General features: G+C 46.8%; 3 protein-coding genes across 7 annotated transcripts in view; 2 read left to right on the forward strand and 1 right to left on the reverse strand.

The window, feature by feature from the left end:
- Slc13a5 (solute carrier family 13 member 5) overlaps positions 1–20800 on the forward strand; it is a 35664-nt gene extending 14864 nt beyond the window's left edge. For 2 of the 4 annotated variants that reach the window (XM_021238197.2, XM_013076825.3), the window contains 11 exons: positions 2834–2962; positions 3236–3372; positions 5683–5849; positions 7036–7204; positions 9311–9433; positions 11963–12178; positions 13062–13162; positions 14161–14279; positions 16339–16500; positions 19250–19387; positions 20614–20795. In XM_021238197.2, the coding sequence (XP_021093856.1) occupies positions 2834–2962; positions 3236–3372; positions 5683–5849; positions 7036–7204; positions 9311–9433; positions 11963–12178; positions 13062–13162; positions 14161–14279; positions 16339–16500; positions 19250–19387; positions 20614–20745 (1593 nt within the window). In that variant the 3' untranslated portion in view covers positions 20746–20795. Of the gene's footprint in view, positions 1–2833; positions 2963–3235; positions 3373–5682; positions 5850–7035; positions 7205–9310; positions 9434–11962; positions 12179–13061; positions 13163–14160; positions 14280–16338; positions 16501–17268; positions 17554–19249; positions 19388–20613 lie in introns of those variants that run through there. The other 2 variants (XM_087191673.1, XM_021238198.2) reach the window with 2 other exon arrangements.
- CUNH17orf100 (chromosome unknown C17orf100 homolog) overlaps positions 8293–27618 on the reverse strand; it is a 43663-nt gene continuing 24337 nt past the window's right edge. For both annotated transcript variants that reach the window (XM_087191676.1, XM_087191675.1), the window contains exon 3: positions 8293–12157. The gene's annotated coding sequence lies outside the window, so the exon portion shown is untranslated. The remainder of the gene's footprint in view (positions 12158–27618) is intronic.
- On the forward strand, positions 21633–22043 carry LOC101704393 (histone H3.3A-like). Its single transcript, XM_013076826.3, has one exon. It carries the CDS (start codon positions 21633–21635, stop codon positions 22041–22043), a length of 411 nt encoding a protein of 136 aa, XP_012932280.1.

The raw sequence follows: 27618 nt of genomic DNA on the forward strand, positions 1-27618 counted from the left end.
ACCTTCTCATGTCTCTTACACTCTTGTGTCCTGAAAACCCTTTTTCTGTGACCGGAGTCAGCAAACCTGCAAACTTATTTTAAAAGAGGGGAGCCAGCTGTGGTGGCACGAGCCAATCCTAGCACTCAGGAAGCTGAGGCAGGAGGATTGCCTGAGTTTGAGGCCAGCCTGGGCTGCACAGTGAGCTCAAGGCCAACTTGGACTATATAATGAGACCCTGTTTCAAAAAACAGGAAAAAAAAAAAAAAGGTGGGATAAGTCCCTTATTTCAGCCTCTGGGACCTCGCAGACCCATCCCCAACCCAATGACACAGGGAGAGAGTGAAGGAAACAATGGCAGTAATCCAGTACACTAATTGCTGAGGAACGGCACAAAGCAGACTGTGGAGGGGGCAGGGAAGGCATCTGGGAAAGAACACCGAGCTGAACATGCAGCTCTCTCTCCAGGCCAAGGCTGTGAGGCACAGAGCTTCGCCTTAGTCTGCAAATGCTTTGGGGACCTTAGAACTGGCCAGGGTGTGAATGGGTGAGGAGGTGGGGCTGGAGGGTCACAGGACCCAGTTCCTCCAAGAGGGCCTTGTGAGGACTGCTGAGGCATTTGGTTTTGGTCCTGAAGGCCACGGGAGGCTTTTGAACAAGGAGGTGGTGCCACCAGATTTTTGAAAGAGAAAAAGGGAGGACCGTGTGGGTTGATAGAAATAGAAAGATCAAATTAGAAGACAGAGAGACCCGGGCAAAGATATGCCCTGACTAAAGGCAATGACCATGGGGATTATAAAAAACCCAAATCTCTGCAAATTAAAAGATGTCCATTGGCTTTATTTTTTATTCTAAGATCTGGCAACACTTCGTACCATAAAATAGAATGGGTATTTGATAGGCTGAGAAGGATAGGTTGGAAGAACAAAGAGCGAATTGGTCATTTCAAAGATACTGTCATAAGTAAGGGAGAGACAGGGAGAATAATAGAAAAATAACTGGTTAACTTCAGGCTACTTCTTTGTAAGAATTAAAGCAGAAGGAACTTTATCATCCTTACTGATCTTTTAGGAAATTTGACTTTCATATTTTTCCTGATTTCTCAGGTTAGATAAGATGAATGTTAAGGGCTGGGTGTGCAGACGCAGGTTGAAGCAAAAAGACCACCGAGAGTTCGAGGCCAGCCTGGGCTACGTAGTGAGTTCAGGGCCAGCCTGGGCTACATAGTGAGACTCTGTCTCAAAAAAAAAAAGATAAAAGATAAAAGTTAAAAAGATAGCATCTGTGCTTTAATGGTTTAGGAGAGCCAGGGGAGGTAGACACTCTCTACAGGGAATTTGGACTTTGGGAAATTGGGCTATAATTTGTGTCAAAGCATAAATATCTGGACAAGATCAGGAAACATATCAAAGGAGAGACCACTAGTCTGCTATAAATTTTATTTGGTGAGCTATTTAGGTGGAAAAAACCACGTGCCGTTCTCATAGACATGGAAGCGTAGCTATCTGTCCATAGCTCTAGAATGTGGACTTTGTAACAGTTCCATAGCAGATTAGTGTGAGCCTGTTAAAACTCTTAGGGTCTTAAAAGAAAACATAAGTAACTCTACTCACACAAGCAGGTCATTAAAACATCAGGGGAAACCCAGAACACTGAATCCAGACTTTGAAATAAGACTTGAACCAGCCTTCATAAAGATGACTGCGAGAATTGCGATGAAACACCAAAGAGCCAAAGGAGATTGGTATTATTACTTGCATTTTAATAGGTGATGAGACTGAGGCCAAGGTGTTCAATGACTTTCCCCAAGTCCTACAGCGAGTGAGGGGCAGGGAAGCAAGTGGTTGCATGGAACCCAGCCTTGTCTCACTCCAGAGCTAAGATGCCACTGGCTAAGTAGCTAGAGGATGTATGTAAATAGGCAGCCCATACAAAATTAAAGGCAAACAGTAAAAGCTGGAGGCCTTTGAAAGGGAGAGCGTCAGGCACCAAAGCATCAGGGCACCATCATTTTAATTATACTAAGACAAAAACAGAAAACCTGGGAAACAGTGCTGGTGATTTTCTGGATGAGCTGGTTTACAGGTGCATTTCTGAGAGCCGGGAGACTTGGAGCAGCTCTGTGAGAAAGAAGTGAGGGGCAGGTATTGGGAATTGGAGGATGTGTCAGGGAACCTCTCCTAAAGTCAGACTTAAAAATAAGTGAACGGATAAAGCAGAGTGGCCACAGAGAGCAGAGGAAACCGCATTCAGTTGGCTATGGGAGGACAAAGAAGTAAAGCGATTCATCAAACTTATGGAAGATCTGCACTTTTAGAAATAATCGAAATTAAGGCTATGTAACAATGTGAAGAAATCACCATGACAGGATGTTGAGAAAAGGAAGTCGGGTTGAAAGAGAATATGGAGAGAAATGCACCTAATTTTCAAATGCAGATGATGCCTCTGCAAAATAATTTTGTGTAGTTCCTAGAGCAGGTCGTTCAAAATGGCATTTTCTGTTCTTTTTCCCCTTTCTCCTTTTTCCCTTCTGCCCCGGCCCCTGCCTTCTCTCTCCCTCCCCTCCCTCCTTCTCCTTCCTTTTCTTCCTAGTTTTATTCTTTCCTTTTGAGAAGTGACCAATCCAAGGTTTGAGAAGATGAAAGAACACATCTGGGAAGGAGGCAGGGTTGGCTGGGAGTGGGGACAGGAGTCTTTTGATGGCAGAGTCTGTGCCCCTGCTGGCCTAAACCTGGAGAGCTGTGCTGACCAGGGGCACGGGACTCCCTCTGATGGGAATCCCTGCCAGCTGCTTTCTGGTGATCTGGGGAGGGGGCAGGTGCGGCCTGGCATGGTCTCAGGGCTGTCTCTTCAGTTTGTCAGGTGTGCCTACATCATCATCATCATGGCCATTTACTGGTGCACAGATGTCATCCCAGTGGCTGTCACCTCCCTCATGCCTGTTTTGCTCTTTCCACTGTTTCAGATACTGGACTCCAAAGAGGTGAGCAGCTATGGGGTCCTGGTGACTTCCTGGTTCTCTCATAGACTCCTTCCTTTTCCAAGCCGCTCTCTGAGCTGTCTAGGCCTGGGGGGTCACCAGACACTCCCCCCTGGTGGATTCCCCCTGGAATAGAGACATATAACTCCAAGCTGGCCCTGAAGTCAGCATCTGGTCTGCTAGTTTGTTTCTGGGGACGTGGGTGACTCTGGGCCCAAGGATCATGTGGTCAGGGGAAGGAGGGTGCCCTGACAGTGCCTCCATGCTACCCTCTAGGTATGTGTCCAGTACATGAAGGACACCAACATGCTGTTCCTGGGCAGCCTCATTGTGGCAGTGGCCGTGGAGCGCTGGAACCTGCACAAGAGGATCGCGCTTCGCACGCTGCTCTGGGTGGGAGCCAAGCCTGCACGGTAATTATGCCTCTCTTTCTGGCCATGTGGTCTGCATGGGCAAGGCTGGGAGAGGAATGTGGTATGCCCCAGCCATCCTCCAGGGGTGAGGGTAGGCTGGCCACTGCTTACCTGGATGTGGCAGGCTGGTCCCTGGGTGGAGCAGGTTTAGATTTTAGCTGGAAGACCAGGTACATAGGTGGTAGCAGCAGGAGGTGAGAAGGCTGCTCAGCAAGAGTCCTGGCAGGCTCCCTGGGGGGGTGGCTGCAGAATTCCACAGGAAGCAAGATGGATGGAGTCTAGATCAAGCTGTGCCTGGTTTGCCAGTAAAGCAGGCCAGAAGTGGCTCAGCTACCCAACTCAGGGGGAAACAAAAAAGGTCACTCCTTCAAACTGGGACATCTGTCCCCCTGCACAATAGTGTCTGGCCTCATCTCCTCCACATCACTCTGGGCTTTAGCTTCTCAGGCCTTCACAAAGCAGCACCAAGCAGCACACAGTCCATTTCCAGTCAGCCCGTGGGGCTATATGCCGGAATCACAATCATAATAATATAGTGTCTACAATGCTGGGCACGGGGCTGGAACCTTATGCATCCTCACATTCAATTCTCAGCACAGCTCTAAGAAGTTGGGTGTTATGAGGAATTGGAGGTGGGATTGGGGGGTGATTTTTTGAGGGGCGTATGGAGATTGGACTGAGCATGTCTGACAAGGTCTGTGACTCTGTATTCGGGAACTGAGGGTACATCTTGTGAGGTACATCTTGTGTAATATGCCCCTTAAATAACGGTGTGTCCTTCAGCCCTTGAAAGGCACCTTCTGGGATGTCCAAGTATCAAGGACTGGTCTTGATTGGTCTTTCTGGTGACCCAGACCTTCTCTCCCTTCATGCTATAGGTTCACCTGAGTAGAAGATTTCATTCCCTTTCTGTGAATGATTTATAGGGTCCAATCACAAGCTACTGCATAATCTAGAAACATGAGCTCGCAGGACGGTGGACCTCAGCATTCTTATTCTTGAATCTTTTGAGTGGCTGGCTTTTGCCATCAGCAGGTGGAAGGCCACCACCATGGACTTCACTGGAGCTATGGCTTCCAAGGACAAGAAGTACATGTCTGCCTCTCTGCTCCTTCCTGCCACCTGGCTCCTTCTCTGAGCATAGCTTCCAGCTGTCTATGGAACCACCTGTCCTGGGGGACCTTATGTGGAGGACTCCCTTAGGGCTTTGAAATTTCACGTGGAAACCAAGGTCTCTGGGAGGCTCGTGTGGGGCTCTCAGCCTCTGCCTGGCCTGGATGCTACTCTTTATTTTTATGGGTTTGTGAGGTCAGTCTGTGCGGACACCAGCTTGAACCTTAGTATAGCGCACCCCCAGGCCCCACCTTCTGGGGCCTGCCCTCAGGCAAATTAGCAGCCCTGAAGGGGAACCTGAGTGCACAAGGGCCTGGAGACCCAGTGCAGGTGAGTTCTACTCTGCTGGCCTTCTGCTCCTGGCCTCATGCCCCTGGGTTGTGTGGAGCCTTGGAGAAGAAGCAGGCCCTGCCTCGCTCTCAGCCCAAGAACAGAGCAGGCATGGACACTGATTCTCTGGACTCTACCTAATGATGAATAGAGAAGGGAAGATAGAGAAGGGTATGGCCAGCCCCACCTGGCATGCACTTTGAGGCAGGCCATGGATGGGGGATGATGTCTGAGAGGGCTTTGAAGGACCCTGAGAAGCTCTCCAGGTAGTCAGCAGAGTGAGAGAAGCAGTAAAAGACAATGGGTTATGAGCAAAGGGAATGTGTTTTCTGAACAGTTCGATTTGATCCATGGCAAAGTGTGATGTGGAGGGAGTGGGAGGGGGGCAGCCGAAAGGAAGGCCACACTTTCCCAAGCTCTCCCTACACCTGCAGGCTGTCTGTGTGACCCTTCTAAACTTAGGAGAGAGGAGACTGGGTCTAGGATGGGGAGGCTCTTCTAGACACAAGTAGCAAACTGGGGCTGCCTGCATGTACCTGGGTCATACTTGGAGCGTGCCATTCATATTGAGTTGGCACCATCTTGATGTCTGTGCTTCCCCTCTTATACAGGAGCTCCTTAGAATCAGAACTGGGTCTAGAGAACCTTGTTTTAGTAACCAGCAGGGTAGACATCAGTAATGTTTGTGAGATGGGGGTAGGAGGGAGAGAGGAAGGAAGGAAGCGGGGAAAGGGGCTTGACACTCAAACTAAAATCCCCTGTTGGCATACTCAATCTCGATTGGGTGGCAAGGGGTAGCCCCTTGGAGACTTGGAATTGGGGGAGTAGGAGTACTCTGTGGCTTTGCTCCCTGCCCCTCCTCTGCAGGCTGATGCTGGGCTTCATGGTGGTCACAGCCTTCCTGTCCATGTGGATCAGCAACACAGCCACCACCGCCATGATGGTGCCCATTGTAGAGGCCGTGCTGCAGCAGATGGAAGCCACAAACGCAGCCTCTGAGACCAGACTTGGGGCATTGGAGCTAGTGGACAAGGGTAAGGCTGGACAATTGCCAGGTGAGCTCCTGGCCAGGGCACTCTAGGGAACACAGTGCTTCCTTCCCTCTGTTGCCAAACATTTTGACCATTTCTCTCTTCCTCCCTGTTTTCTATAGATCCTTTTTAAACATGCATAGAGAAAGTAATTTAGGAAGTATTGTTCTCATAAGTTTTAGAAATGTGATTGTTGCAAAAAAGTTAGATCCTTTAGAGCCAGCCATGGTGGTGCATGCCTGTAATCCCGAAACTCTCAGAGTCTGAGGCAGAAGGATTGCAAGTTTGAGCCCAGCTTGGGCAATTTACTGACTCAGCAAGACACTGTCTCAAAATAAAAAATAAATGATAGGCTGAGGACATAGCTTAGTGCAAAGGCCCTGGGTTCAAAACCCAGTACTGCAAAAAAAATTTTTTTTAGTAGACCTTAGAACATTGCATTTCCATTAGTAAGAGCTTATAACAAGGTTCTACCCTCAGCTCCTGCCAATCACAGAAATCAGTGAAGTGCTCATTTTATTATTTCTCAGGACATCTTTTGATGCCCATTGAGTGCCCCTTACCTCTTGCTCCTCAGTATGGTCTTCAGGGAGGCCTTCCTGCTAGGTATAGAGCCCAGGGAATATAAGGTAGCATCCATTTGCTTTGCCTTTTGCCTGTTCCCTACCCCAGGACCCTGCACAAGGAAAGCTGATTGCCAGACCCTCAGTGAGGTCCTGGGCTGCAGGGATGACCAAGCACACACCGACCTCTGACTCATGGAGCCCAGTAGGATGGCTCCTCGCAAGAGTCTTCTGCTGGGGGAGGCCACAGGCATGCCATAAACTGGATACTTAGGAAGCTCAAGAATGGGAGAAACTGCTAGGAGAAGAGGCAGTTGAGGTGGATTTGAACATGTAGGGAGCAGCCTGGTAACAGCAAGGAGTCGGGACAGAGTGGGCATGGGTCTTGTCTTAAGTTGCTAAGTTTGGCAGGAGAATGGAGGAGCTGTAGGGAAGCCATGGGAAGTGACTGTGGACAGACATATGGAGCCTGATTATGACTTTGGCTGCAGGCTGGAGAACGCATGTGGAGGCACCCGACAGGGTGGGGATGTCCTTGTCCTCAGGTTAGCAGCAGGGTCAGGAGCTGGGGTTTGCTGGACAGCCCCCCATGACTGGCTCAGCTAATAGTGCTGTGTCCACCACAGAGACCCAAGTGACTTTTGGAGGCCCCACCATGGAGAAGCAGGAGGACCAGGAAAGGAAGAACATGTGCAAGGCTATGAGCCTGTGTGTGTGCTATGCAGCCAGCATCGGGGGCACCGCCACCCTGACTGGGACGGGACCCAACGTGGTGCTCCTGGGCCAGATGAATGAGTGAGTCATTGGCCGTGCTTTCAGGGAACATCAGAGTGGGCCCCTTTCGGGCTGGAGGGACCTACTCACCTTTCCCTCCTCCTCAGCTGGGCCCTGGAGTGGGGAGCCTGGCAGGGATGGATTGTACCCCACCCAGCCCCTGTGTCCCAGCACCCCTGCACCACTCAGAAGCATTCAAGGGGATAGGGACTTGATGTCCAGGGAGCTAATGGACAAGGTTGCTTTGTACCCTGGAGGGAATCCTACCTTTCTCCTGGGCTCAGAAATTCTAGCCCAGACAGGGAAGGTCGATGCAACTCTGAGCTGAAGTCAGGGAGAGGACAATGTAGGCATAGATGCCTGGGTTAGAATATGTAGAAAATCAACATCTCTACAAGAATCTCTTGAGCCCCTTGGCCCACTAACATTGATTAATGGCTTTGGTCCTATGATACTGGGTTCTATGGATGGATGAAGGGTTTGGATTTGGTCACTTATTCCCTTACTGTTTCAATTACTGTAGCCCCACTAATTGCCCTTGAGGTGATGTATTCTCCCCTGCGAAGCCTCAGGTGGACCACAAAGGTACTTTGGAACTTTCCAGCCTTGGCCACAAAGGGACCCTGGCCATGAGGATCTTATATCTGTGCCTGGCCCTGTGCTGGGTGGGTCTGGGATCATGAAAGTTCGAGAAGCCTGGGCCTGCTGTGAGGTTCTCAGGGTCTGTTGAGGGAGCCACATGCGGGGGAGCTCCAGGCCGATCTGGTAAATAAGTGCACTGAGGTATGTACACACTGTAGTGGTTAGGACAAAAATAAGGTGGTGCTTATCCTGTACAGACTAGAGGTCTGGGCAGGGGTGGGGAAAGTGGCTGGCCAACGGCTAGGAGGTAGGAAGAACAGGTTTGCAGCCCAGCAGGGCAGAAATCGGAGGTTCAACAGCCAGACTGGGAGTGTTTTCTGTGATGACATCCTTAGGGTTCCCCCTAAATTCTTCTGGGGAATGTAGGGAACAGGGGAAGGGGACGTTACCAGAACCTCTGCAGTAAGTCCTAGTCTCCTGCAAGCCACGGCAGCACACGGCGAATTACAGGAAAGGTACACGAAGGAGACTGAGAAGAAGCTGAGCTTTGGGTCTGATCAGTGCTGCTCTAGGCGGCAAAGACAAGAAGCCCTAGCTTGCAGCACCTTTTATTTAGTACATCCAAAGAAACAACTGTAACAAATGAATAATGTAGATTTCAGTATCATATTGCGATGAACAAAGTGTAACAAAAGACTGGGTGGGGGCAGCGGAAATCTAAGAACAATGAGGAACTGTGCAGATGAAGATTTAGTTCCTCCCAGGAACTACACAGATGAAGATTTGGTTCCTCCCAGGGCGTCTCCCACAGGTGTGGTCTTGTCCTGGAGGATTACAGCATCATGGGATCATTGAGATCTCCCTTGTGACCTGAGGCCAAAATGGAAGTATGTCTTGGAGTGTTATTGCTGGCCTGTAGGCAGGAAAACTAGGCCTACGCAAATGATTTTTCCTTAGAATTATGTAGCATTGCTCCCAACAGGGGAAAGCAGCCTATCTGGTCTGAGTAGGGAACACTGAGTGTCTGCTTTGACACCCTCCCAGGGAGGTAGCCTTGGGATAGCAGAGGCCTGGGTTGGGAGGTGGGGCTTAGGGAGCATCTTCCAGTTCCATCCCAGGATATTTCTGAGATTAGCTTTCCTAAGGGGGCCTTTCCTTTGCAGAAACCCACAGGTGAGAGCACTAAGGCACCTGTGGATCCCCTGGAGCTGTTGGCCAAATTATGTGTGCATGTGTACAAAGCTGTTGTTTTCTAGAGGGATGGACCATAACTTTTATGAGATTTTTAGCAGGGTCTGGATCCACAGAAGGGTTAACTGCTAATTTCTCAGCTTCATCTTGTGCCATGGCCGTGTTCTGGGTCTACATTTGATTAGAGGGTAATGTGGGTCATGTACCTGGGTGGCTGGACCCTGCGAGGACGTAGCCTCTAACTGGGGCCACCTCTCAGCATCCAGCAACTTCCCAGCCTCCAGTCACAGAGCCCAAACTGCTTCCCACAGCTCTGCATTGGCTCGAGGTCCAGGCCACTGCCTTTCTTTTCAGACTGTTTCCTGACAGCAAGGATCTGTTGAACTTTGCTTCTTGGTTTGGATTTGCCTTCCCCAACATGCTGCTGATGCTGCTACTTTCCTGGCTGTGGCTCCAGTGCATTTATATGAAATGCAAGTAAGTTTGAGTGGCTCACAGAATACCCTCCCTCTACTCATGCCACACCCTTACAGAGAACCCTCAACCTCCAGCCAGTCTGTAAAGGTCTTCTTTGGGGTGCAGGGGTCCCCACTCCCACCACCCCCACTGCTCACTGTGCCTTTGCACACATTGTTCCCTCTGCTTGGGTGGCTATTTCCTACCTTCCAACCTGCCCTACTCCCCAGTCAGTTGAAATGCTGCTTTCCTGGCTACCCCTTTCTCTACTTCCCCTCACCTCCATCCCATTTCAGAAGAAGTTGCTTCCTGCTCTGAGCTGCCCTCAGGTATATCATAGCCCTAGGGCTACGATATCTGTCTTCAGATTCCAGTGCCACTCCTTCCCCTTGACTTTGAGCTCTTCTAGGACCTCTATGACCCCTGCACCTAGAAGGCTCTCATCCCAGGGAGAAAGAGCAAGTGTGTCATCAACGTGCCTAAAGCCATTAAAGAGAAACTTGTCCCCACATGCCAAATCAACACTGCTGGACAAACTTCTGCTTGGTTGCTTGAGTCCACTAGGCCAGGTCACAGCAGCCTTCTGATATTGTCCAAATCAATCCAAACCCAGAGCTTCACTGAATGCCTCTTCCCAGCAGTGTTCTGTCCTAGAAAGTTTACCCTCCTCTTCCCAAAAGAGTCAAGTCCAGCCAGAGTCACCCCTGAGAGTAGCCAGACTTTGGATAGAAACCATGACATGTGGCTGACAAATAGTTTTTTTTTTTTTTTAATGTTGTTATTTTAAAAGACATAAATGTGTCTGTGGCACAAAGGTGATTGTGCCACATGGGGTGGAAAGGACAGAACTGGGAGCTAAGTGTGTCTGTCCTGGGCCTTACTTCACAGGGAGCTTGAGCCAAGTAAAACACAGGTGGTGGGGAGGGATATAAGCAGTGGAGTGGAGGAAAAGTGCCTGGGAAACCTATAATTTAAAGGGAAAAATGGTGTGTTTTTCTGTCTTCTTGTGAAGAAGGAGGAACTCTTTTGAAAATTGTTACGAAAAATTACGGAACATGTTCAAGACAGTCAGAATAATGATCATAATAGTAGAAGCAGCACTCCCACACTATCCACTGGCCTCTTGTCCAAGGCCCTCCTGCCCTACACCTGGTGAGAGGGAAGTTGCTTACCTCCTTGCTGGCTGGCACAGCTTGGCTCTGACCGAAGCTCTCTTCACTCTACATCGCAAATCTGTGCCAGGACCAAAGTCCTGCTTGTTTGTTCATATCCTTCCAGCCAATCTTTCAGGAAATGGCTCCAAACCTGCTGCCTGTAGGCATCTGTTTCCTCATGGGGCAGCAAGAAGTCACAATGGCCAACACATGTTGATGCATATGCTATACCAGACACTATTTTAAATGCTCTACATTTATGAATCTCATTAATCTTCACAGCAGTCTATGATGTAGGTACTATTATTATTAGTGCCAATTTACAGATGAGACAGCTGAGGCCTGGAGAGGTTGAATGGCCTGTGCAGGGTGGTATGGCATGGGAGTAATGGGCCTGAGATTAGAATCCAGGCAGTTCTGCTGCAGAGCCTGTGCTCTCCAAACGCAACCCTGCATTCCCTCCTGGGGAGGCCAAGGGTTGCTGCCCTGGGCAGCTTCAGGGTCCAGGTGTACCAGGTGTCAGAAGCACTAATTGTGGCCTAGGGCTTCCCTAAAGCTTCAAGGCCATGTAAGCAGAGGGAGCTGGCCTAGCATCAAGACCACAAGGGCACCATCAGCCTGCCCATCTTGCAGTGGAGGTCGGACTATGGTAGGCGCCCGAAGGACACTTGCAGGGAGGCATCTTCAGGGACAATGATCTTGGCCTTGCCCACCTGCTCAGACCAACAGTGGACAGAATGTGTAAAGAGAACCCCCAGAGAACACCTTGGGGTCTACATCCTGTGCATCAGTGGTCCTAGTTACCCTTTCCCCTCAGCTGCGTTATCCCCAGCCTCCTTGCCCCCTCAGGCAAACACCAACTTGAGGGGAGATCCTGCACGGCACTTTGGCTGGGTCCGTCTACCAATGGGCCACCCTAGGGGATCCATCCAAGAACAGAGGCTGGGCTGGCTTCCTTCCTGCCTTGGCTACCAGGCACCTGCCAGATCCCCCTTGCTATGACTGCCTCTGTTTTGCTTCTTTCTGTATCCCATCCTCCTGCTCACTCTTCTGTTCTCAGCCTCTCATCCTCCTGGCCATTCTCTCCTTTCCTGCACTGACTGTCCCTGAGACCCGGTTGAGACCCATCACCTCTCCTGTACCTTCTCAGGCCTCCTTTGGGGGAGTAACCCCAAGCTCTGGAGGCACCCCTAGGGAATGCTCTGGGCACTCGCCATGATGTCCTAGGAGGGAGAGGAGGTAGATAAAAGACATAGAAGGAAAGAGGGAGGAAGGGACTTGCTCCAGGCCCTGCAGCAGGTGGAATATTTGGGTTCTGTACAATATTTGGGTTATGTCTCACCTGTGCCTGGGCCAACCCTCTGTCCTACCATTCTCTCATTTTTACATTCTCCAGTTTTAAAAAATCCTGCAGCTGTGGGATACAGAGTAGGAATAAGGAGAAGGCTGCCTATGGAGTGATACAGGAGGAGTACAGCAAGCTGGGACCCTTGTCCTTCGCTGAGGTCAACGTCCTGGTCTGCTTCCTCCTGCTGATTGGCCTGTGGTTCTCCCGAGATCCTGGTTTCATGCCAGGCTGGGTGTCCATTGCCTGGGTGGAGGATAAGAAAATGTAAGTTGTTTGATTGGGAGAAGCCTCTGCTTCATTACAATGGTGCCTAGATGCTGCTGTTTGCTGGTATAGCTGGCAAGAGGAATGTGTGGGGTTGGGCCCTTTGTTCTGAAGCTGGGTTTCAGAGGACACTTTGTTGGTTTCATGACTCATTTTCCTTTCTGAACAATCGTTATGGCAAGACCACAAAAGCATCTGTTTCTATAGTACCCTCGGCAGAAAATGCATGGTCAAGTAGAGTGGCCCTGGCCCTGGTACAGAGTTTGTCAGGCCAGGAGTAGTTCTTCTAGAATTCTGGCTTCCAAATCTTTGCTCTGCAGTCTTCCTTTTTGATCTTTCCTCAGATCCCTCCCAAGACATACATCCCAAGGCCCAGAAGCTTCTTAGAAATTTGGCAAAAGTGGCCTATGTGAGTTTCTCTATTGGCCCTGATGTTTTTAGCATGGAAGAAATGTTGAGAAACAAACTTGTATATCCTAGAAAAGGCAGGAGATGTGGGCATGTAGATGCTGCCTGCAACTGGCCATTCCATTTTTGCCTGCTGGGGTCAGCACCAAAGTCCTTGAGGTCACCTTGGTAAGCCCTGGAGAAGAAGTCACAAAGTTCACCCATGAACCAGTGTAGGGTGAGAGAGGCAAATGAGCTGCTGAGAGTTGCCCTAAGTTGGAGGCCAAGAATGTGGGCATCTTGCTCACCCCAGGACTCAGTCTCTCATACCACCCTGATCTTGGCTCTGGGGGCTCCAGCTTTCATATTCAGTGAGCCTGTTTCTCCATATAGGAGCTTTTAGGGATAGATCTGGCTAAGTTAGGACAGGTTGGTGCATAGCTCTCACTGTAGCAGACAACCTGAGCTAAACTCTTGTGTGCTCCTTCTCACCTAGGTATGCCACTGATGCCACTGTGGCTATCTTTGTGGCCATCTTGCTATTCATTGTACCTTCACAGAAGCCCAAGTTCAACTTTTGCAGCCAGACTGAGGAAGGTAAGCTCCTGTGCCAGCCTTCCAATCATCTGGATTGGGGCCTCAGGCAGTAAATGATCTCTATGGAATGGGCCCTGGGCCTTCGAGAAGAGAGAATCTTATCCCCCTGAAGAAGACTGGCCATATTACCAAAGCCTGGTGAGAAGGAGATTTCCAAGCCAACAGTGGTATTATTTAGAGCAAAACCTCTTCTCTTGCTTTTTAAACATCTGAAATCTTGGGCCGGGGATTTAGATCAGTGGTTCCGCCGCCCTCCTCCCAAGCTCAAGGTCCTGAGTTTGATCCCCGGTACCAAAAAAAAAAAAAAGAACATCTGAAATCTTATTTGTATTACAACAGGGACAGAAAATGTGTTTCAAATTTCCCATAATGGCATCAGTATTTTCTTGTTGTTGTTTTCTCTCTTCTTCCCTGTTTTGTTAATAAACATATATATTATATAGTTATGATCAAAACGCATACAGTTTGAACACTGTATCTTTATTGTTTAGGTTTTTTGGTTTTGCTTGAGGCTACAATATAAAAGTTTTTTACAATTGCTACAGTATTTATTTTCTCTAATAAAGCATTGTATCAGAGGGGCTGTAATCATTCTCCTGCTCTGGGACATTTTGCCTGTTTTGAATTTTTTATTATTATAAATTAATGTTTTCTCATACATAGCTTTTCCTTGGAGGGTGTTTCTTTTCTAGGATAAATTTTTAGTAATGATATTACTGGGTTGAAAGAATATTATAAATGTCTTAATAGTTTTTAAAATACATGGCCAAGTTGCTTTTAAAGATTGCTCCAATTTATAATGCCATCAGCAGAGCACATAACAGTTTCACCAAATCCTCTTCAGCAATGGGTACAATAATTCTTGTAAATTTTAGCTAATTTATAGGTACCTTATTATCCTTAGTGGCCTTATTTCCCCTTGATTATTTGTCCTTTGTTTTCTAATGCTGTTTTGGGGTGTGTGTGTGTGTGTGTGTGTGTTTCTTTTTTCTTTTCAGAAATGAAAACTCCATTTTATCCCCCAGCACTGTTGGACTGGAAAGTAACTCAGGAAAAAGTGCCCTGGGGTGTTGTGCTGCTACTAGGGGGTGGATTTGCTCTGGCTAAAGGATGTGAGGTAACTTTTCCCAGGGTCCTCTGATTCCACCAAGAGGGTGGATGCAGCTGCCATGTTCCTCCAGTTCTCTATCTCTGGACTTCTGTTTCTGTGTCTTTCTCCTCCACAGAACTGCACATTTTTGGGGGAAAGAGACTGATGTGTCACATGCACAACCAATGGAAGGGAGAAAGCATTCTTGAATGATTGCAAAAATGAGTAGATAAGTGACTTTGTTTAGGCAAGAGAGAGGAAGAGGACACTGTCAGGGCTCTTTAGGGGTCTAGTAATAACACTCTCCACTTTGATTTATTCTAGGGAGATCTTTCTTTCAAGTTCTCATGAATATTTTCACCATTTCCTTTGGTCCTTCTACTTCCTGAACACCTCATTAGCAGGGTTTCAAAATTTAAAATTTTTTCTCTACCGAAGTATATGACAACAATAGCAGGAAAGAAACAGCTTTTAAGGAAAATGGTCCCAAATGTAACTTTCTTTAACTCCTTTCTTCCCTCCTGGGGAAGAAATTAGCCAGAGGAAGGAATGAGCTAGCTTGGTGCTGTCCTCATCCATCCAGCCATCCACTCACCCATCCATCCATCCAACCATCCAGGAATAGAACATAATAAACAGACTTGGTCTATCTTGTGTTTGCTATTCCTTCAACATCTAGGACATGGACATAGCCTGATGCATAGTGAAAATATGTAAATATATATATATATGTGTGTATATATATATGTGTGTATATATATATATATATTTTTTTTTCAGTGCTGAGGATCAACCCAAGGCCTCGTTCATGCTAGGCAAGTGCTCTTTCACTGAGCTACATCCCCTGTCCAATACATATTTTTTGAAGAACAAACCCACATTCATCCATTCACCTATTCTTTTCTCCATCTATCATTTTCTCATTCATCAGACATACCTATTATGTCCCTAGTGTTGGTCCAGGCACAGAGATTATAGAAGAGATGAAGACACAATCCCTGTTTTTGAGGACTTCACAGCCTAGGGAGGGGGATATACCTGGAAAGGCATTTCAGGAAGAAGGAAAAAAGTGTGAGGTGTCCAGCTGAGGAGCAGATAAAGTTGGTGAGGCTAGCACAAAGAATTTCCCTGAGGGCCTTGGCTGTAGGATGGAGTATGTAGACTTGATTCTGAAGGTAGTACAGAACCACTGAAAGGCAAAAAGGCCAGGGAGTGACTTAGTCAGATCTGTACTTGAGATACATCTCTCTGACGTCTGACATGGAGGTCTAGGGCAGGTAGGGACTGGAAGAGAAGCAGCCCTGTACTCTTCGTCTAACTCAGCCTCAGAAGTTGGACTCTATGGGGGCATTCTCTCCTTAAACTCTCCCTGCTGAACTTTGGCCTCTAAGGCACTACTTTCTCCTGCTTTCCTTTTGACTTTGTTCCTGCTCAGTTTTCTTCGCTGGTCTTTCCTCTGTTTCTCCTTCAATATGGGTGTTCTGCAAGGCTCTGTCCTTGACCTCTGGAGTTTTCATTCTCTCCATGGACAATCTTTCTCAAGCCAAAGACCAAATCTAAATCCCCATTTTCTGGCCCAAATCATTCTTCTGAGCTTTGAGAACCATAGGTCCCCAAGAGAAGAGAAGATGGATGTGAGATATTCTGGATGACTTGGGGACTGGTTGGATGTAAAGAATGAGGGTGACAGAGACTGCCCAGTGTGACTCCCAGGCCCCTGGGTTGGATAGCAGTAGATACACTGGGAAGCCCCGAGGGAGAAGCAGACTTTGGGCTAAGGAAAAGGAACTCTGGTTGGGGGCATGTTGAGTTTGATGTGCTTATGGAACATCTGGGTGGAAATTCCTAGAAGGCATGTGGATTTTTAAATCCAGATAGACCTGCTGGGCTAGAAATCAAACTTTAGGAAACAGTAAGGTGAGGATGTAGCTTAAAACTGTGGAGTGATTCATACCACTTATGGAATGGGTGCAAGACAGAAAATTGGGAGTAGAGGATGGACTGAGCTCCTTACTCCACCATCTCTGCCCCTGGAGAGACTGTGGGCCAGGAGCCTGGTAATGACTGCCCTTCCTGTCCTTCTCAGGCCTCAGGGCTCTCAGAGTGGATGGGGAAGCAGATGGAGCCTTTGAGCAGTGTGTCCCCAGCAGCCATCACCTTGATCTTATCCTTGCTTATTGCTGTGACCACTGAATGCACAAGCAACGTGGCCACCACCACCCTATTCTTACCCATCTTTGCCTCCATGGTAAGTATCTCTGTTGTGGGAGGGGGAGTTATTTCACAGGAAGCTGTCAACCCATCCTTCTCCTGGGTCCTTACAGAGGGTATGAAATCAGGGGCCAAGCTTGGAGACCAGAATCTGGCCCTGGCTCTGACATGGACTTGTGTGCCCTTGACCACCCTGGTCCTGAGGCCCTTAGTGGTTTGCTGGCACTTCTTTGTAGTCCTCTTGCTATAAAGCAGCAAACATAGACCAGGTACTCAAACTTTACTGTGTAAACCTAACTGGATGATTTCTCAAGCTGGGGAGGCAGGACTTGTACCAAGGCTCTGGTTGCTGAACATGTTGCAGGAGAGCTGCAGAGCACTACTGGGAACACCACTGACTGAGACCCCCAGGAAGAGGCCTTGGAGGAGGCAGGGTTTGGAGTGGAAGTGAAGGAGAGGGCATTTGGTGAAGGCTATGGAGGGCATGACTGAGGACTCCAGAAGGCTGGGTTGGAGAGGCTAGGGATGAAGGACCAGTGTGAACTAAGCCAGAGAAGGCACTGGTGGTGGAGGAGAGGGCTGCTGAGTGTTAGCTACAGTATCTTGTTCTATGGGCAGGCATGATTTTGAGTTGGACTTGAAAAGAAAACAGAGCTGATAGGAAAATCAGCTGCCATCCTTTTTTCTGTCTCCTGTCATTCATAGAAAAGCAGTACTGACCTCAGGGTGGTATAGGAAGAGCTCTGGGCTTGGACTCAGAAGACCTGAGTTCCCCAAACATGCCATTGGATTCTTTTTCTCCTAGAGGTGCACTGAGGGTCCATAAGAAGAGGCCTCTGCAGATTGCACAGGAGCATGAGAGAGGCTATAATTATTTTGGAGCTGGGAGAAAGACTCACAAACGGCCTGAAAAGAGCACTAGAATTGTTAAATTTCCATCTGGCTGCCTGTGCTTCCACATGCATAAAAAGCAAACCTAAGTGGTTTTCCTGCCATTCCAAATGAAGATGAAAGTGCTAAAAATAGTAAGGTGGCTGTCTCCTCTCTTAAACAGGCTATTCAGACAGAGACCAAGGAAGAGGGGGAGGAGGGAGAGGAGGAGGAAAAGAAGAGGAGAGGGAGAGGACAGTTAGGAGGAGAAACAGGGGAGGAGGAGGAAGAGGGAAAGGAGGAAGAGGGATTTTTTGATGCTGAGCATGTGGTGGGGATGATTCCTCTTCCTGAGCAAAGGCTCTTGGCACTGCCATCTCCAGTTCTTACCATGAACACCAATGGTCCCAACCAAATGCAAGCCTGAATTCAAAGAAGTATCGAAGTCTTGAACACAAGCTTTTTATAGAACCAGAAGCCCTGAGTAAGATTCCCCAAACCTACCTCCATGGCCTCTCTTGCTCTTGCCTGGGCACCCTTTTGTGGGAAAGAGAAAGATTGTGGTCATCCAGCAGGGTCACAGAGGAAGAAGGGGTGCATATACTATGTGGTCCTCAAAGCCAGGGAAAATGAGGATGGGGAAGGATCAGGAAGCAGCCTGGCCTTCCTTGCCTGGGACCGCTCAGCTACTCTGAGGGTATGTAACTGGGTACAGTCTCTGTGTACTCTTTTAACTATGCAATTTCACATCTGGGAGAATGTCTTAGGAAAATAATGCCTAAAAACATAATTATAATGATATATACCATAGAATTATTTTAAATATATCTATAGTAATGGGGGTTGGTGAAATAAATGATCAATGCTTATATAGTATAATACCATCTAGCCACTAAAAATCTGTTTTGAAAATTATTTAATAAAATGAAAACATGTTCATGCTATGATTGTTTCAAGTTGAAAATGTAATAGATATACATGGCTTTAAAATGTCTAATGATACAAAGACGTGTACAGACCCTATTTCTCTAGCTTCCTCCCTAGAAACAACTTGTTATCAAGTTTTAGACATATTTTTGGATATATGACACATATTCTTTTCAAATAAATGGGATCAACCTATGGACATGTTATACACCTTAATTTTTTTTCTTCTGAATCTAAACATAGATGTTGGAGATTTTTCCATATTAGCATATAAAGCCTACCTATTTCTTCTTTACAGCTGCACACCATTCCATTGTTTGTATATGCCATAATTTATTTAACCATCCTGTTGTCGATGGCCACTAAGTCTGTTTCTTATGCTTTGTTGTTACCTTGTTGCAGTGAATATTGTTGCATATGTGTATGCCCTCATGTGCATGTATCTCTATATAAGGATTTATTTTGACAGATATTATGAATTATATTAGTCATTCATTTCTTTAACAAATACCTACCGGGTGCCTATTCTGTGTGGTTAGATGTAGCTGAATTATAAAATGCAGAATGAGAAAGGTGGATACCAAATTCTAGATGCAAAACAATCCCAAATGTATAAAAAACACAGACATTTATAGATACATACATAAATAAGAAGACGTGGTCCTCTAGGACCTCTAAGTCTGCCACAGGAGAGATACACACACATAACACCATGAGATTCAGTGCAATCTAGGGGTCCAGCATGGTCTCTGGGACATAGCAGGCGACTTGAGGGGATTCAGGAAAGCCTCCCAGGGGAGGTGTCCTCTCATCTCAGGCTTCAGTGTTTAGTAGCGTTATCTGCCTGAGAATTAATTGGCAAAAGGCAGAGGAACCAGTAAGACAAAGGCATGGCGTTTATCCTAAGCCTTCAGGGAAGGCTTTCTTGAATTATGGCCCTGCAAGCTTTTGTGTTCTGTGCTGTGAGCTGTGGTGCTGTTTTTCCCCAGTCTCGTTCCATCGGCCTCAATCCGCTGTACGTCATGCTCCCCTGTACCCTGAGTGCATCCTTTGCCTTCATGTTACCTGTGGCCACCCCGCCTAATGCCATCGTGTTTGCCTACGGACACCTCAAAGTTTCTGACATGGTAACACAGCTGCTTTTATTTACTTCCCTCAGACTCTGATGCTGTTGGTATAAGGGATGCCCCATTTATGAATGACATGTGAGCTCAAAAGAATGACATAGGATTTGGGAATACCATGGAGTGTCCAGAGCTATACTCATTATTTGCATTTATAGTGCAGCATTTCTTCTTTTTTGAAATGATCTCAAACTTCATAGGCTGTCCTATCTCCATAGTGGGTATCAGAATCTTCCTCCTGAAGAAGCCATGCAGGAACCAGGGGAACCCTGGCTGAGCACTTGGAAGGGTGTTAGTGGTAGACCACCATGGCCAAGGATGGACTTCACAAACTAGCAAGAACCCTGAAGATAGTCAGGAGGGATGAGGCTTAGATTGAGAGGAAATGCTAATGACAGTTGAAGAGACTTGTAGAAGTGTCTGAAAAGACTTGTAGAGGTGTCTGAAGAGGTACACACATGACGGGGAAAGTGACCACTTTTGGGAGCAGGTAAAGCATGGAGGCAAATACAGTCACAGGAAGAACTCTCCATGCCAGGTTTGGCTTTATTGCCTTTAATGGGAGAAGAAAGACATCTTTGCAGTTCTGGGTCAGGGACAAGGAAAGTGTGTATGCCAGAGAAGCTGGAAATAAAGGTCCTTACCTTGGACCAGCCAGTTGTTAATCATCACAGATCCTCTGCTAATTATCTCTAGGACTCCATAGAACTAAGAGGGCAGATTTCAGTCCCCAGTAAAAAAAAAAAAATCTGCAATGAGGTTTCAAGTAATGGTTATTCGCATCAGGAAAGAATGAAGAGTGGGCATCAGAAAGATCCAGAGGGGGTCACAAGGGTGCTGCAACACCTTTGTGGGACACTTAAATCACTGGGGAAGCACTGGATCTAGAGTCACACCCCAAGCTCTGCCATGATTTGCCTGAGTAGCTGTTGCCTCATGTCACCTTCCTGAGGTCATTTTCCAATGCTAAATGGTCACAGAGAACCTCTGTCCCACCTCCTTCCCAGGGGTGCACTGAGCACCAATGACAGTGGACATGAGCTTGCTTTATCTGGGAATAGGGGAATCCCAGTGCATGGCACAGGGACATCAAGGCCCAGCAAGCTGCCCCTTCATCCATCTCTCCAAGTGTCCCATTTGCCCTTGTTCAGACAAAGCAGCAGACCTGGGGGTGCCGACTCTGACCTTGGTTTTATTTGTTTGCTTATTTATTTATTTTTATTTTCCAGGTGAAAACAGGACTTATGATGAATGTAATTGGAGTCTTGTGTGTGTTTTTGTCTGTCAACACCTGGGGACGGGTCATATTTGACTTGGATCATTTCCCTGACTGGGCTAATGTGACACATATTAAGACTTAGGAAGAGCCACAAGACCATGCACATGGCCTGCACCCTCCTGAGGACTACAAACTTTCCAGCATACCTTGCACAGAGCTTTGGGGTTCACAACTCAGAGTGACTCAATCATGCCCACACCCTACCAAGACCCACCCAATGGGTCACCTCTTCCTTCAGGGCTAGAGTCAGAGATGGTAATGGGCAGGCTCAGAAGTGAAAAGATCCTCTGAAGAGGAATGGGATCCATTTTCTTGGGCCCTGCCATCATCTCTGGGACTGGCAGGCAGGAAAGGGACCAGGACACAGGCCCTTGTACCATGAGGCCTTGGCAGCCACCATGCTGGCCTATGCTGGGCTCTGGGTCTCACCTGCTTAGTCCCAGGTAGTCCACATGGGAATTAGAGCCCCAGGATGGGGGCTGAGGAAATAACCTGGCAGTGCCTGTGTCTCTTCTGGCTGTCTCAGATCATCTGTCACTCTGAAGGGGATGACTCAGCCAGGATAGGACATCTGGTTTCAGGCAGCCCCCCACTGCTGGAGTGACAGCACCTTCTGGAGATTCTTGGACCCTGGTGTAGTACCCCCACCAAAGGAGGAGCACTTTGAAGTGCCAACTTCAGGATGACACCTGGCTCCCTTCCGACAGCTCACTCCTGGCTGACCAGCTGCCCTCGTTTAACAATCTGGCCCCATTTCCCAACTCTCCAGTGAGCCTCTTTCAACTTCTAGGTTCCTTTGTTGTCTGGACCAGCAGCTGCTGAAATCCCAAGGGTCCATTCTTTTCCCCAAGGCAAGTCAGTTTGGTGTTCACAGCTGCCACCACGCCGCCATCACTCTCCAATGCCAGCGCCACCTCTAGCTCGCCGAGCTCCAGCCGAGGGAGAAGGGGGTAAGGAGGTCCCTGTACCATGGCTCGTACAAAGCAGACTGTCCACAAATCCACTGGTGGTAAAGCGCCCAGGAAACAACTGGCTACAAAAGCCACTCGCAAGAGTGCGCCTTCTACTGGAGGGGTGAAGAAACCTCATCGTTACGGGCCTGGGACTGTGGCACTCCGTGAAATTAGACGTTATCAGAAGTCCACTGAACTTCTGATTCGCAAACTCCCTTTCCAGCATCTGGTGCGAGAAATTGCTCAGGACTTCAAAACAGATCTGCCCTTCCAGAGTGCAGCTATTGGTGCTTTGCAGGAGGCAAGTGAGGCCTATCTGGTTGGCCTGTTTGAAGATACAAACCTGTGTGCTATCCATGCCAAACATGTAACAATTATGCCAAAAGATATCCAACTAGCACGCCGCATACGTGGAGAACGTGCTTAAGAGTTCATTATGGTGGGAAACATTTCATTCTCAAAAAAATTTTTTTCTCTTCCTGTTATTGGTAGTTCTGAATGTTAGATATTTTTTTCCACAGGGTCAAAAGGTACCTAAGTACATGATTGTGAGTGGAAAATAGGGGACAGAAATCAGGTATTGGCAGTTTTTCCATTTTCATTTGTGTGTGAATTTTTAATATTAATGCAGGGATGTAAAGCATTAATGAAAGTCAAAATGTTTCAGTGAACAAGTTTCAGCAATTCAACTTTATAACAATTATAAATAAACCTGTTAAATTTTTCTGGGAGAAAAAAAAAAGGCAAGTCAGTTTGACTCCTTGGAGAAATGCTTTTCCCACTGGTTCTGTACAGCTGGGTTACACTCCCAAGTATGGACACTGTGGCTCTTTGGTGGCCACAGTGGAGTATCTAGGTCCTCTATCATCTGCAGGTACAGAGTGAATGCAATATTAATTTCCAGTGGCTAGGCCACCTCAGAGTTTAGCTGTCCAGCTGGGGTTTGGGCTCTGCTGGGAAATCCTTCCCCTATTGACTAGCCACTGCAGCCAAGCCTGGCAGCAACAGAGCACCACTGAGAATGAGCAGTGCTTGGTGGTCCCTAAACCACACGCCTACCTGGTGGGTGAATCTACCTTAATTTATAGGTAATAATGGCAGAGTGTACATGGAAACTTTCTGAACCCCCCTGAGAGAGGGAGACACGAGAGGCAACCACCTTCTTGTTCTTCAATTCTCCTTCCTTCCTTCCTTCCTTCCTTCCTCCTCTCCCTTCCTTTTCTTTCCCTTCCTCTTCCCTCCTCCCTCCCTCCCTTCCTTCCTTCCTTCCTTCCTTCCTTCCTTCCTTCCTTCCTTCCTTCCTTCCTTGTATTGCTCTGGGAGAGAGTTGGTGGCAGAGAGATTAGGTCCATGGAAAGCATTTTTCAGGGCAGGAAAAAGTATGGGAACCTAAGGAAAGCCCATCAAAGAGCAAGTGTGTTTCTAGTTCCCTTAGGAGGGATGATTCCTGAGCACACTTCGGAGGCCTTGCCCTTGTTATGCTCTGTCTCCCATGGAAATTTCCACTGTTCTGACTTCCTCTGGTTTTCTGCTAGGGATGGGCAGCAGGGGAAGTGAATGAATGAACAGTTACTCTCTGTCCACCTCCTGGGTGCTAGGCCTTGCTGTCCCTGGAGAATCCACTGGTTACCTTATTGGATTTTTGCAGCAATCCCGTGAGACAGGCAGTTATCTTCATTTGTCACTGAAGAAAACCAAGGCTTAGAGTGGCCAAGAGAAGTGTCCTAAGTCACATATCAAGTCAGCAACAGTTATGGTTCCAACAAAAATCAATCTTCTGTTACCATGCCCACCACTCTTTCCTGTAGCCACCAAGAGCTTTGGTTTGGGCTGGGGATCTAGCTCAGTGGTTTTGCCACCTGCTTTGGAAGTGCAAGGACCCGAGTTCGATCCCCAGTACCAAAAAAAAAAAAAGAGCTTTGGCTTTCTGGGACATGTAGGGAAAGATGGCTGGTTCAAGGCTCTACATGCCCAGCACGGAACATGAGTCCCTTTCTGTTGTCTCCTCTGAGATGTGTTCAGGACAGTGCTGAATTAGACAGAACTACTCCTTGCCCCAAGACAAAAGCATAAAGATGGGGCTTGGATTCCCTCTGGTTATTAGATTCCCTTGGTTTCCTCAGGAGGCCATGATGAGTGTGACTGCTAAAATGACTGATCCATGTGGTCAGAGGCACACACTTGATGGTAGTGGGCAAGGTCAGTGAAGATCATCTCAAGTGGGCATTGAAAAATGAGTAGAATGACCAGTTGTGAAGGGGGATTTGGCAGGATGGGCAGAGGACTCTACTAGACACCATCTGGTAGAGGGCTTATGAGGCCGGGTGGAAGTCTCAGGAGGGCAGAGTCCATAACTGAGGAGGCTGAGCAAAGGGTGTTTCTAAGCAACATCTCCTGCATTCTGAAACTGTACTCACATCTATGGGCTATGGGAATGGGCAATGCTTTTGACTGCAAACAACAGAAAACACAGCATACAGTGGATTAAACCATAGGGCCATTTAGTGTTTACTTAACAGAAGTCTAGAAGTACATTTAAGCCACCAAAGACTTGGGCTCTAGTTCACTGTTATCTTTAGGGGATCACACTTTCACCCTCATGCTGGATTCTAACCATACATACACAGCTTTCTTTCTTCAAGGAAGGAAGAAATGGGTTTAGAGTGGGGCCTGACTATGCCAAAGTGTATCTTCCCCTTTCATTAGAAAAATATGACCTTCCTCAGGTCATAGACTCCTTTCTATGTCTCATTGACAAGAGCCAGATCACATACCCACCTTTTGAACAATTACTGACAAGGAGAGGTGGAATACCATGAAATCAATTAAGACTCATTTCCTAGAGTTAAGGAATTGGTTTATGTTTTCTGAAATCAAAGGATTTCCACTAAAAAATACAGGTTCTGACAGGGGTGTGGTGGGGGAAAGCTGCTGGGTAGGTGATGGAAAGTGCCTGGTATTATCACTCTAGGCCATTTGAGCGGCTCCTTTTCCATGAATTCAGGAGGAACATGTTGCTAAGTAGCAAGAGCACATGTGTCTGTCTGGTCAAGAGCTTCAGCAATGCCTATATTCCAAAAGGCCAAGGCACCTCTGTGGCGAAGACCAAGCTCATTCCTAACAACTGACTCCAAACAAGACATTCTGTCCTCTGGGCCTCAGTTTCCATCACCAAGAGCATAGACTAGAGGCTCTCTAAGGGCCTTTTTCCAGAGCCGTGGACTTGCTCTCCCAGTTGGCCTTCTGCTTGTGCCAGACACAGTCCCTTGTCCCACCCCCATCCCCATTTCCCACGCAGTCTCGCCTCAGAGCCTGTTCCAGGCACCCATTCCCTGCTCCCATCAGAGCCTCAGCCCCTTGCAGAGGGCCATCTCAGGCCTTCCCCCATCTGTGTTTTGCCTCTAATAGTTTGTAAACAGAGATTCTACCCTATACCCTCCAGCTCTCTCTTCTTAGTGCCTGAAGCAGACATTGGGGCCCAAGGTTAGCTGAACACATGATGATTCTGACCAGGATTCCTCTCTTAACATTTTCCCCAGACACCTATGACCTGATAAAGATACTATATGTTGCAAAGGCCAAGTACCCAGGCTCCCTACCCTCTGATCCCTAAATTGGGAGCTCCTGAGGGCAGCCTGAGGTCTTCCTTGGGGAAGCACTTGGGCATCCCTCTCTGGCAGGGCTAGTGAGTGGGGCATCTGCCTGCTATAGGTGGAGTCTTCTCTCCTTTAAACACCTCTTGCACACTATCTAGGAGCTTTTGGTTTGGACTCCAAACAGGACATTAACCCACTAGCACAGAGTCCAGTCCTCAAAATGAATAAGAATGGTTTTGGCAAGACACTTGATGGTACAGTCTTAATTTGTAAAAGTAAAGATCAAATACTGGATTATCTGGTTAAAAACTATACCTAGTTGTTCCGTTCTTAATGCAGAATACTTCCTTCCAAGTAGTCTCCACCTAGTCCTACAGTCTCTTAAAAGCCTCATATCTTAACCTACAAGGGAAACTTAATGTCTTCAGATTAAAAAATGTTTCACCCAGATGAATCTTGTACTTTGTGGGATAAGCTTTTACATTATGCAACCAGAAGGTTGTCATTTCAGGTTGAAATCTCTGCAATCAAATTTTCAGTTTATTTTATTTGTGCCCTGAGCCAGGACTCAGGAACTCACTTCCCTGCCCCAGTGACATCTTCCACATGCTTTCCTGATCTGTTGCCCAAGTGCATACTTCTACCTACAGAGCCACAGCCACCCCCTGCTGACAGTATGCCCCTGATTCCAGCTCCCTAGGGTAGAAAAATATTAAAAATCAATCTCAGAGCATCTTTTTATCCAATCAAGAATTTTGAACTATGTTTTATAATACAAATTGAATATGAACACAATACCAGAAATTTCAACAATTATAAAAAGTATTGAGACATATCTCTCCCATCTCAGACTTTGAGTTCCCCATGTCCCCTACAAAAGGCAACCAAGGTTAACAGGTTCTTACATATCCCTCTAGAAACAATACATATATGAAGATTAGGTAAAGCTATATATTCCCTTTATTACATAAGGGAGCATACTATATGTGTGTTGTCTTAGCTTCTAGCCCTCTACCCTGCACTTGATTATTTGGAGATCATTCTATTTCAAGACATGAAGCTGGACTAGTATCTTTTTCATTCAATAGTTAATTTTGTCTTTAAGTTGGGATAAAATTAAACTCAAGTGAATAGCATGGACCTTAAGTATACAATCCAATAATTTTGACAATTACCATGTAATTAATACCCCAAATCTATCACTCTCTCAGAATTCTTCCTGCCCTTTCCAGTAATCTGTTTCTCTTCTGGGCAAGTAGGTTCTGATTTCTGTCAGCATAAACTGGTTTTGTCAGTTGAACGTCATAGATATAGAATCACATAACACATATTTGCTTAACAAAGTACTTTTGAAATTCATTCCTGTTGCTGTATCCAATCATTCCTTTTATTCTTGTTGCTAAGTAGTATTCCACTGTATGAATACAACACAATTTGTCTATTCTGTTGGTGGACATTTGAGCCATTGCAGTTAGGGGGCATTATAAATAAAGCTGTTATAAACATTTCTGTACAAGTCTTTTTGTGGACATATGTTTTTATTCCTCTTGGATGTGTGCCTAAGAGTGAGCCTTCGTTTTTAAAAGTTGTGTAGTATTCCACTGTAAGTATGTACTGTAGAATAAACAAGTCCCCTGTTGATGGGCATTTAGGTTGTGTCTGGTATATTGCTATCGCTGTCATAAACAAATCTGTGTATATATCTTTGTGTACCTATGTCTGAATAATACTTTCCTAGAATAATGCACTGGGTCAAGAGATGCAGATTTAATTCTGAGACACATGTTGCCAAATTCCTTCCCAAAATGCTGAACTAATGTTATATTCTCCAGAATTGGGGTGAACCCTGCTCTCACATAACCTTAGTGGCTCTGCACTAAATCACACTCTTTGCTCATCTGATTGTTGAAAAATGCTATCTCATGACTTTTATTTGTAATTCTTTGTCTTATTTTCCTGGTTGTGCTGGGACCTCATGCATGCTAAGCATGTGCCCTGCCACTGAACTACACCTTGAGCCATGTATTTCTTTAAGTGGTAATGCTTAATATTTTCCAAATGGTTATAACCTATTTGTTTATCTTTTTCAGTGTTATCTCTGGCTTTTGCTTATTTTCCCAAGAAGTTGGTTTTTTTTAGAATACCTTCTCATGTTAATTTTAAAGAACTCTTTTTATATTAAAGAAATTAGTCATTTGTCAGAAATTTTTATATGTTAAGAATTCCTAAGATGTATTTCTCTTTTTCATTTTTCCCTTAGCTGGTTCCACATATTTTTCCATAACTATTTCTAAATCAGCTTCTCCAGTGTTAAAAAAACTCTGGCTCTCTGGTTGGCATTTACCTCTCTGGCCACCTCTCCTGCTCCTTTTCCCCTCACTCGCTCCAGGGTTTCTTGACCTCAGC

This window comes from Heterocephalus glaber, unplaced genomic scaffold (assembly GCF_053883595.1).
Source record: "Heterocephalus glaber isolate CG9 unplaced genomic scaffold, H.glaber_assembly_v1.0 deba00001564, whole genome shotgun sequence".
Lineage (NCBI taxonomy): Eukaryota > Metazoa > Chordata > Mammalia > Rodentia > Bathyergidae > Heterocephalus > Heterocephalus glaber.